The sequence below is a fragment of the Nerophis lumbriciformis genome, linkage group LG09, assembly GCF_033978685.3.
Source record: "Nerophis lumbriciformis linkage group LG09, RoL_Nlum_v2.1, whole genome shotgun sequence".
In the NCBI taxonomy this organism is placed as follows: Eukaryota; Metazoa; Chordata; class Actinopteri; order Syngnathiformes; family Syngnathidae; genus Nerophis; species Nerophis lumbriciformis.
The window spans coordinates 18,023,302-18,034,689 of record NC_084556.2 but is presented as its reverse complement, the minus strand read 5'-3'; the positions used below and the strand labels follow the sequence as shown (position 1 = coordinate 18,034,689).

The 11,388-nt window shown below is 38.2% G+C and overlaps 1 protein-coding gene across 5 annotated transcripts in view; it reads right to left on the bottom strand.

The window, feature by feature from the left end:
* Positions 1 to 6,311: 6,311 nt before the first annotated feature.
* The window catches only part of LOC133607625 (uncharacterized), a 48,429-nt gene continuing 43,352 nt past the window's right edge, over positions 6,312 to 11,388 (bottom strand). For all 5 annotated transcript variants that reach the window (XM_061962441.2, XM_061962440.2, XM_061962439.1 and 2 more), the window contains one exon: positions 6,312 to 7,453. In XM_061962441.2, the coding sequence (XP_061818425.1) occupies positions 7,233 to 7,453 (221 nt within the window). In that variant the 3' untranslated portion in view covers positions 6,312 to 7,232. The remainder of the gene's footprint in view (positions 7,454 to 11,388) is intronic.

The following is an 11,388-nucleotide window of genomic DNA, read 5'->3' as shown; positions in this document are numbered from 1 at the left end:
AGCGCCTCTGCTGGTTGCAGCCAAGTAGTGCACTCTATTTTGCCCCAACTACCTATCCATCCATTTTCTACCGCTTGTCCCCTACCATTCCAGCCAATCTTAAAGGGGAACTGCACTTTTTGAAAAATAATGTTGCCTATCGTTCACAATCATTATGAGAGACAAGAACACACGTCTTTTTTTCTTTTCGATTTTAAAGATGATAAAAAACGGGAGTCAGCGTAGTAGCCTTCAAAGCCCTCTAAGACAACTTCAAAACCCTCCATCAACATTTTGTATACACACTGCAAATCTATATATTAAAGTTAAAGTACCAATTAGAGATGTCCGATAATGGCTTTTTGCCGATATCCGATATTCCGATATTGTCCAACTCTTTAATTACCGATACCGATATCAACCGATACCGATATCAACCGATATATGCAGTCGTGGAATTAACACATTATTTTGCCTAATTTGGACAACCAGGTATGGTGAAGATAAGGTACTTTAAAAAAAAATTAATACCCCAAAGGGAATAAGCGGTAGAAAATGGATGGATGGATGGATAAATAAATTAAAAACATTTTTTTGAATAAAAAAGAAAGTAAAACAATATAAAAACAGCAGAAACTAGTATTTAATGAAATTAGTATATTTAACTGTTAAAGGTTAGTACTATTAGTGGACCAGCAGCACGCACAATCATGTGTGCTTACGGACTGTATCCCTTGCAGACTGTATTGATATATATTGATATATAATGTAAGAACCAGAATATTAATAACAGAAAGAAGTGTGTATCTTGTGTTTTTTATGTTGACTTAATAATTTAAAAAAACAAAAAACAACAACAAAAAAACGATACCGATAATTAAAAAAATGATACCGATAATTTCCGATATTACATTTTAACGCATTTATCGTCCGATAATATCGGCACGCCATTATTATCGGACATCTCTAGTACCAATGATTGTCACACACACACACACACTCGGTATGGTGAGATTATCCTCTGCATTTGACCCATCACCCTCACCCCCTGGGAGGTGAGGGGAGCAGTGAGCAGCAGCGGTGGCCGCGCCCGGGGAATAATTTTTGGTGATTAATCCCCCAATTCCAACCCTTGATGCTGAGTGTCAAGCAGGGAGGTCATAGGTCCCATTTTTATAGTCTTTGGTATGATATAATGTAGTAACAGAAACGTTCATAACAATATGTTCAATATTCACCGTATTTGGATCATTTTTAATCATTTTTGGTGCATTGATTTCTGTTTCCATAGCAGCGCACGTCGAGCTTTTACGACTAATACCGAAGTACGCCGATGTGTTACTACGCTAGGAAAAGAGTTCCTCAGTGTTTGCACTTACAAAAAGAATGTCACTACAGCTTGGTTATTATGCAGGTTACAAAACGTAAATAAAGTATTGTTGACAGTTTTCGAATGCATTTTTAGAGTGATTTAGAGGTAGAATTGATTGCTCCCATTCGCTGCATTGCTAGCCACCAAGAACGAGACGATTTTTATGTTAGAAAGCGGAAAAAAACCAAACCACTTTTGTCTTCTTGTCTCTCATAATGATTGTGAACCATAGGCAAAATTCCAAAAAAAAGTGAAGTTTGTAGCGATTACTTTAAGGACATAATTCACCACACCTGTTTACTTGACTTTGTTGTCATTATTCACTGTCATTGTTCTATTGGGCACATAACCATGTTGTTCTTGTTTAGCATTCATATACAGTATGCAGTTAAGAGTGAGTAATTCGGTGCAGCCCCTTTAAGTGACCGTCAGGAGATTTACCCAAAGGTGGGGGTTTGTCATGACCGCCTTTTTGAGTCTCTTTGATGTAAGCAAGCATTCAGTCTCGTCTTTGATGGAATAAACGGCGCACACGTTTTTGTGTGTCAAAAGATACTTCAAGTTGTCTTGTTTTCGCGTTACAAGCACGACAAGTTCCCCTTTAATGATGAACAATTATACAAACCCCGTTTCCATATGAGTTGGGAAATTGTGTTGGATGTAAATATAAACGGAATACAATGATTTGCAAATCCTTTTCAACCCATATTCAATTGAATGCACTACAAAGACAAGATATTTGAGGTTCAAACTCAAAAACTTTATTTTTTTTTTTCAAATAATCATTAACTTAGAATTTCATGGCTGCAACACGTGTCAAAATAGTTGGGAAAGGGCGTGTTCACCACTGTGTTGCATGGCCTTTCCTTTTAACAACACTCAGTAAATGTTTGGGAACTGAGGAGACACATTTTTTTAAGCTTCTCAGGTGGAATTCTTTCCCATTCTTGCTTGATGTACAGCTTAGGTTGTTCAACAGTCCGGGGGTGTCCGTTGTGGTATTTTAGGCTTCATAATGCGCCACACATTTTCAATGGGAGACAAGTCTGGACTACAGTCAGGCCAGTCTAGTACCCGCACTCTTTTACTATGAAGCCACGTTGATGTAACACGTGGCTTGGCATTGTCTTGCTGAAATAAGCAGGGGCGTCCATGGTAACGTAGCTTGGATGGCAACATAGGTTGCTCCAAAACCTGTATGTACCTTTCAGCATTAATGGTGCCTTCACAGATGTGTAAGTTACCCATGTCTTGGGCACTAATACACCCCCATACCATCACAGATGCTGGCTTTTCAACTTTGCGCCTATAACAATCCGGATGGTTCTTTTCCTCTTTGGTCTGGAGGACACAACGTCCACAGTTTCCAAAAACAATTTGAAATGTGGACTTGTCAGACCACAGAACACTTTTCCACTTTGTATCAGTCCATCTTAGATGAGCTCAGGCCCAGCGAAGCCGACGGCGTTTCTGGGTGTTGTTGATAAACGGTTTTCGCCTTGCATAGGAGAGTTTTAACTTGCACTTACAGATGTAGCGACCAACTGTAGTTACTGACAGTGGGTTTCTGAAGTGTTCCTGAGCCCATGTGGTGATATCCTTTACACACTGATGTCGCTTGTTGATGCAGTACAGCCTGAGGGATCGAAGGTCACGGGCTTAGCTGCTTACATGCAGGGATTTCTCCAGATTCTCTGAACCCTTTCATGATATTACGGAGCGTAGATGGTGATATCCCTAAATTCCTTGCAGTAGCTCGTTGAGAAAGGTTTTTCTTAAACTGTTCAACAATTTGCTCACGCATTTGTTGACAAAGTGGTGACCCTAACCCCATCCTTGTTTGTGAATGACTGAGCATTTCATGGAATCTACTTTTATACCCAATCATGGCACCCACCTGTTCCCAATTTGCCTGTTCACCTGTGGGATGTTCCAAATAAGTGTTTGATGAGCATTCCTCAACTTTATCAGTATTTATTGCCACCTTTCCGAACTTCTTTGTCACGTGTTGCTGGCATCAAATTCTAAAGTTAATGATTATTTGCAACAAAAAAAAAATGTTTATCAGTTTGAACATCAAATATGTTGTCTTTGTAGCATATTCAACTGAATATGGGTTGAAAATGATTTGCAAATCATTGTATTCCGTTTATATTTACATCTAACACAATTTCCCAACTCATATGGAAACGGGGTTTGTATATTGTTTGTGCTTACACAATTATTGTCATGACCTGTCAGAACATGTCATGTCTTGTTTTGCCTTTGTGGTTTTCCTGTGTTTTAAGACTTATTTTTGTTTCAGTGCTCCTTTTCTTGTGTACCTCTGGTTGCTAGGGGCGCTGATTATACACACCGGCTTGTTTGTTTATTGTGACACGTGATGGCGGCCAATTGCAATCATGTCCCTTTCTAAACCAGTATCGCTGTCCAGTTGACGCGGGATCAATGTTTGCTCAACGCGACTGTTATGTGTTTATGGTACTAGCTGTGTGCACGTACAGCTTTCGTGCGCGATTCCGTGCACTGCCAGAGAGGAGGAAACTGGGAGGGACTATCAGCGAGGGAATCCAGGATTTACGGTTTGAATTCTGCCTGGTGACACAAGATTCAAGTACCCCAGCTTTAAAGATGTTATTTTTTTCCCTCAAACCGGAAAAGATTGGGCTGACATTGGATGGTTGTTCTGCAAAGTTTCAAGAACTGCGGGGCGCCTTTCTGAGATATGTAGGAGACTGATCTCCAAATTAACCTTGATTGAAACACAATTGAAATGTTGGTGGTTGAAAAGCCTTGTATGTGCTCGTTGGTGGTTGCATCTCTCTGGGGCCATTCAGGAATGCAACTGTCTGCGGTTTTGTTTTTATTTAATTAGATTATTTTTTTTTTTAACTTGTTGTGGGGGTTTGGGGGGCGGGGGGGGGGGGGGGGGGGGGTCAGCATTTGAGGCTATTTTTGTCAACTGTATGTGTCTAAAACCCAATAAACAAATGTTTAAAAATAATAATTGTTACATATTGTGTCTTTAATATTCAGAATCACGTCCAGTGGAGATATTTGCACTTTTAAATACCGTATTTTTCGGACTATAAGTCGCAGTTTTTTTCATAGTTTGGCCAGTGCGACTTATATATGTTTTTTTCCTTCTTTATTATGCATTTTCGGCAGGCGCGACTTATACTCCAGTGCGACTTATACTCCGAAAAATACGGTACATCTTTTTATTGCTTCCGATCCAAACACACAAGTTTGACATCCAATGTGCCATCAATTTGTACACTCTGTAAACTGGTCCTTTATATTTATATAAATATCCCTATATAAACTGTGTGTCTAAAACCCAATTAACAAATGTAAAAAAAAAAAATCATTGTTACATATTGTGTCTTTAATATTCAGAATCATGTCCAGTGGATATATTTGCACTTTTAAATACATTTTTTTATTGCTTCCGATCCAAGCACATATGTTTGACATCCAATGTGCCATCAATTTGTGCACACTGTAAACTGGTCTTTTATATAGATATAAATATCCCTATATCAACTATATATGTCTAAAACACAATTAACAAATAAAAATAAAATAATCATTGTTACATATCGTGTCGTTAATATTCAGAATTACACCCAGTGGAGATATTTGCACTTTTAAATACATCTTTTTATTGCTTCCGATCCAAACACACAAGTTTGACATCCAATGTGCCATCAATTTGTACACACTGTAAGCTGGTTCTTTATATTTATATAAATATCCCTATATAAACTGTGTGTCTAAAACCCAATTAACAAATGTTAAAAAAAAATAATTGTTACATATTGTGTCTTTTATATTCAGAATCATGTCCAGTGGAGATATTTACACTTTTAAATACATTTTTTTATTGCTTCCGATCCAAACACATATGTTTGACATCCAATGTGCCATCAATTTGTGCACACTGTAAACTGGTCCTTTATATTTATATAAATATCCCTATATAAACGGTGTGTCTAAAACCCAATTAACAAATGTAAAAAAAATATAATTGTTACATATTGTGTCTTTAATATTCAGAATCATGTCCAGTGGAGATATTTACACTTTTAAATACATTTTTTTATTGCTTCCGATCCAAACACATATGTTTGACATCCAATGTGCCATCAATTTGTGCACACTGTAAACTGGTCTTTTATATAGATATAAATATCCCTATATCAACTATATATGTCTAAAACACAATTAACAAATAAAAATAAAATAATCATTGTTACATATCGTGTCGTTAATATTCAGAATTACACCCAGTGGAGATATTTGCACTTTTAAATACATCTTTTTATTGCTTCCGATCCAAACACACAAGTTTGACATCCAATGTGCCATCAATTTGTACACACTGTAAGCTGGTTCTTTATATTTATATAAATATCCCTATATAAACTGTGTGTCTAAAACCCAATTAACAAATGTTAAAAAAAAATAATTGTTACATATTGTGTCTTTTATATTCAGAATCATGTCCGGTGGAGATATTTACACTTTTAAATACATTTTTTTATTGCTTCCGATCCAAACACATATGTTTGACATCCAATGTGCCATCAATTTGTGCACACTGTAAACTGGTCCTTTATATTTATATAAATATCCCTATACAAACGGTGTATCTAAAACCCAATTAACAAATGTAAAAAAATATAATTGTTACATATTGTGTCTTTAATATTCAGAATCATGTCCAGTGGAGATATTTACACTTTTAAATACATTTTTTTGTTGCTTCCGATCCAAACACATATGTTTGACATCCAATGTGCCATCAATTTGTGCACACTGTAAACTGGTCCTTTATATTTATATAAATATCCCTATATAAACGGTGTGTCTAAAACCCAATTAACAAATGTAAAAAAAATAATATAATTGTTACATATTGTGTCTTTAATATTCAGAATCATGTCCAGTGGAGATATTTACACTTTTAAATACATTTTTTTATTGCTTCCGATCCAAACACATATGTTTGACATCCAATGTGCCATCAATTTGTACACACTTTAAACTGGTCTTTTATATATATATAAATATCCCTATATCAACTATATATGTCTAAAACACAATTAACAAATACAAAAAAAATAAATCATAGTTACATATCGTGTCGTTAATATTCAGAATCATGTCCAGTGGAGATATTTGCATTTTTAAATACATCTTTTTATTGCTTCTGATCCAAACACACAAGTTTGACATACAATGTGCCATAAATTTGTACACACTGTAAACTGGTCCTTTATATATATATATTTATATATATATAAATCTCCCTATAGAAAATGTAAAAACAAGTAAAAAAAATCAACAACAATGTACACGTCTGTAAATACGCTACTGAGACATAACACTGATCACACTTGTTTATATGGCAATGACCATCAAACCTTCCTCCGTTTGATCCACTGGGAGAGACGGGTGGAAATATTTGGCAACATCATTGGTCCTCAACAGGTCGCACTGAGGCAGGGTCATGTGAAACACCATTTTTTTTAAAGAAGGACCCTTCAGTACCTTATATCACCTGACCTAAGCTTTGTCTCAGATATGAAAAAAAAAAAAACCCACACATGAGCAAATGCTAACATCAAATGAGAAGCTTCAACAGGAAGTAAATACGTGATTGTCATTGGTCGGCAAATCCAAATGTATCTTTGCAGTGAGAACGTCTACAGTACTGTTGCGTGAGTCAATAAAAAGATAACACGTTCAAGCATTTCCATGGTTGTGCTTTTAGAGTGACAGCAACGTAGCAACAATCGTCACTGCGCTCCTTCCACTGTCCTTCGTCTAGTGCCTTTTGCTCCTCTTTGGGAATCTTCGGAGTTCAGCGCCTGGATTACCTGACAGAAGGACTGCTGGCGACGTTCAAGTGGCTAGGCTTGCTGGGGAGGGGGGGTTTGATGCCACGCGAGGGGCTGTGCGGGGGCGTCGGAACGTTATCGATGCTGAAGGTTTTCATCAGCTGGGCCACTCTTCCCCGCCCCGCGCCGGGCGCCGTGCTGGCTGATAAGCCCACCTTCACTGAGGTCGCCCTGCCAGGCAGATCGAATGTAGCCACTGCAGAAAAACAAGACGATCTTTCATTGAGGAAGAACCCTTCACACTGAAAATCTTATCACGGGATTAAGAATGTTGACACTTACACTATTAACTGGATGGCACAAGTTTAAAATTGACTTGCTCTTCGGATCCGAAAGGGACCGACTCATAAAAGTGTCACAAGTCAGCAATAAATTAAAATTTGTCTTGACTTGTGTTATTAGCATCAACTTTTAAACCTTTTCTCATTATATTATTAATAATAATAATAATAATAATAATACATTTTATTTATAAGGCGCCTTTCTGGGCACTCAAGGACACCGTACAAACAATAAAATCAAATTGGATAAAAAAACAACAACAAAGAGAAAAGAAAAGATGATTACAATGGATAAGCAGTCAGGAATAGGTGTGTTTTGAGTCTTGATTTGAAGAGGGATATTGAATCTAAGTTGCGAAGGTCTGGTGGTAGAGTTCCAAAGATGTGGGGCACAGCGGCTGAAAGCTCGGGCACCCATGGTGGACAGTTTAAATAAAGGGACAGTGAGATGGATGGATGAAGAGGATCTTAGGGAACGTGAGGGCGTGGCGACATGGATCAGGTCAGAGAGGTATGATGGAGAGAGGTTATGGATGGCTTTGAAAGTGAGGAGAATTATTTTAAAGTGGATGCGATGTTTGATGGGTAGCCAGTGGAGTTGCTGCAGAACAGGGGTGATGTGCTGGATTGAAGGGATTCTGGTGATTATTATTACACCGGTTTGCTCTTTTATTCTATTTTTTTAGTTATTGCATTTTTAGAATGTGCTGTTAAAAATTGATCTCGGGCCAGTCGCACTTTGGGGACCCCTGCTATATAATCTCTGACTTGCTATGCCCCGACTCTTCAGGGCACAGCCTTCGGTCTTCAGGCCAGGGTCTTCTAAAGATCCCCAAAATTCGTTTTAAAACCCGTGGAGACCTGGCATTGCAGGCTATAGGTCCCAGACTCTGGAACAACTTGCACCAGTCCCTCCGTGATCTTGACGGTATTGACATTTTTAAGAAACATTTGAAAACTTCTCTTTTTAGTCAAGCTTTTAGTTAATACACCTTTTAACTGTCATTTTTAATCCACTTTTTATCCTTTTTATGGTGTTGCCCGTTGTTTTAATTTGAATTGTTGTTTTACTTTACCTATGTTTTGTACAGTGCTTTGTGATTTTATCTGTGAAAAGCGCTTTATAAATAAAATTTACTTACATGTAGGGATGTCCGATAATGGCTTTTTGCCGATATCCGATATTGTCCAACTCTTTAATTACCGATACCGATATCAACCGATATATGCAGTCGTGGAATTAACACATTATTATGCCTAATTTGGACAACCAGGTATGGTGAAGATAAGGTACTTTTTAAAAATAATAATAAAATAAGATAAATAAATTAAAAACATTTTCTTGAATAAAAAAGAAAGTAAAACAATATAAAAACAGTTTTATAGAAACTAGTAATTAATGAAAATGAGTAAAATTAACTGTTAAAGGTTAGTACTATTAGTGGACCAGCAGCACGCACAATCATGTTATTTATTAGAGCTGTGAATCTTTGGGTGTCCCACGATTCGATTCAATATCGATTCTTGGGGTCACGATTCGATTCAAAATCGATTTTTTTTTTCAATTCAACACGATTCTCGATTCAAAAACGATTTTTTTCCCGATTCAAAACGATTCTCTATTCATTCAATACATAGGATTTCAGCAGGATCTACCCCAGTCTGCTGACATGCAAGCAGAGTAGTAGATTTTTGTAAAAATAATTGTAAAGGACAATGTTTTATCAACTGATTGCAATAATGTAAATTTGTTTTAACTATTAAATGAACCAAAAATATGACTTATTTTATCTTTGTGAAAATATTGGACACAGTGTGTTGTCAAGCTTATGAGATGCGATGCAAGTGTAAGCCACTGTGACACTATTGTTCTTTTTAATTTTTTTATAAATGTCTAATGATAATGTCAATGAGGGATTTTTTTAATCGCTGCTATATTAAAACTGTAACTAATATTGATACTGTTGTTGATAATATTCATTTTTGTTTCACTACTTTTGGTTTGTTCTGTGTCGTGTTTGTGTCTCCTCTCAATTGCTCTGTTTATTGAGTGTTGCTGGGTCGGGTTTGGTTTAGGAATTGGATTGCATTGTTATGGTATTGCTGTGTATTGTTTTGTTGGATTGATTAATAAAAAATAAAAAATAAATGTAAAAAAATAAAAAAATAAAAATTAAAAAATTAAAATCGATTTAAAAAAAATGAGAATCGATTCTGAATCCATCCATCCATCCATCCATCCATCTTCTTCCGCTTATCCGAGGTCGGGTCGCGGGGGCAGCAGCTTAAGCAGGGAAGCCCAGACTTCCCTCTCCCCAACCACTTCGTCCAGCTCCTCCCGGGGGATCCCGAGGCGTTCCCAGGCCAGCCGGGAGAGATAGTCTTCCCAGCGTGTCCTGGGTCTTCCTCGTGGCCTCCTACCGGTCGGACGTGCCCGAAACACCTTCCTAGGGAGGCGTTCGGGTGGCATCCTGACCAGATGCCCGAACCACCTCATCTGGCTCCTCTCGATGTGGAGGAGCAGCGGCTTTACTTTGAGCTCCCCCCGAATGACAGAGCTTCTCACCCTATCTCTAAGGGAGAGCCCCGCCACTCGGCGGAGGAAACTCATTTCGGCCGCTTGTACCCGTGATCTTGTCCTTTCGGTCATGACCCAAAGCTCATGACCATAGGTGAGGATGGGAACGTACATCGACCGGTAAATCGAGAGCTTTGCCTTCCGGCTCAGCTCCTTCTTCACCACAACGGATCGATACAGCGTCCGCATTACTGAAGACGCCGCACCGATCCGCCTGTCGATCTCACGATCCACTCTTCCCCCACTCGTGAACAAGACTCCGAGGTACTTGAACTTGATTCTGAATCGCACAACGTGAAAATCGCGATTTGAATTCGAATTGATTTTTTCCCACACCCCTATTATTTTGCTAATTTTCCTCGACTGGTGCACTAACATCATGTGGTTTATTTTTAATGTCGCATAATCTACAAAGATACAAAGAATTGCTATTGCGACATCTAGTGGACGCATTTAGAACAGCAGTTGCTTTCATTTAAAATTTTCGCCTCATTTCTATACCTAGCAAACTTGGCCCGCTGGCCGGATAAAACCTGGGCCGTACCTTTGACACCCCTGATCTAGTGTTAAAGTAAAGTATAGAGTTTTAATGTCCTATATTCAAACACAGTGTTGCTGTTCAAACTGTGAGTGTTAATGTTACAATGGCCAAAAATAATAGATATACTTGTTAAATAAAACCTCTGTCTTGTTTTTAATGAATATTTCGGCCTGTATTTTAAAGTTGGTACTATGCTGGCACCTGGAGAGCCAAGTGTTGTCAGAGGTGGTGCTTGGTGGAAAAAAGTTTAAAAACGACTGCGCTATACAAATGTAAACATGTAAACAAAAATAGGTGACAACCACTAATATAATGTTCAATTGAGCATTCAGAATGATTCAACAACTTTTTAATCATTTCCTCTTTCTGAATAATACTACAGCTTTCTTCACTCTTGTTTTTTTTTTTTTTTTTGTGTTCCACCATGGCTGAGCTGAGGTCATCCTCCATGGAAGTGCAGTAGAGACACAGCTGGCCGTAGTTTGTGTGTGTGCGTGCTCGCTGAGGTAGTGTGTTTGGGAAGAGGGTGTAATTGAGGGAGGAATGGAGGAGGAAGAGCGGGAGGGAGGAAGAGAGAGGGAACGGAGAGCAGACAGACGCTGCTCAGACACCAGAAGGCTTGAGGAGCCACATATTTTTAGCGTCATCCCCGGGGGACGCAGATATGTGAGCGTGCGTGCGTGTGTGTGTGTGGCCAGCACACAAAATAGAGCGACGTGCATGCGTCTCCA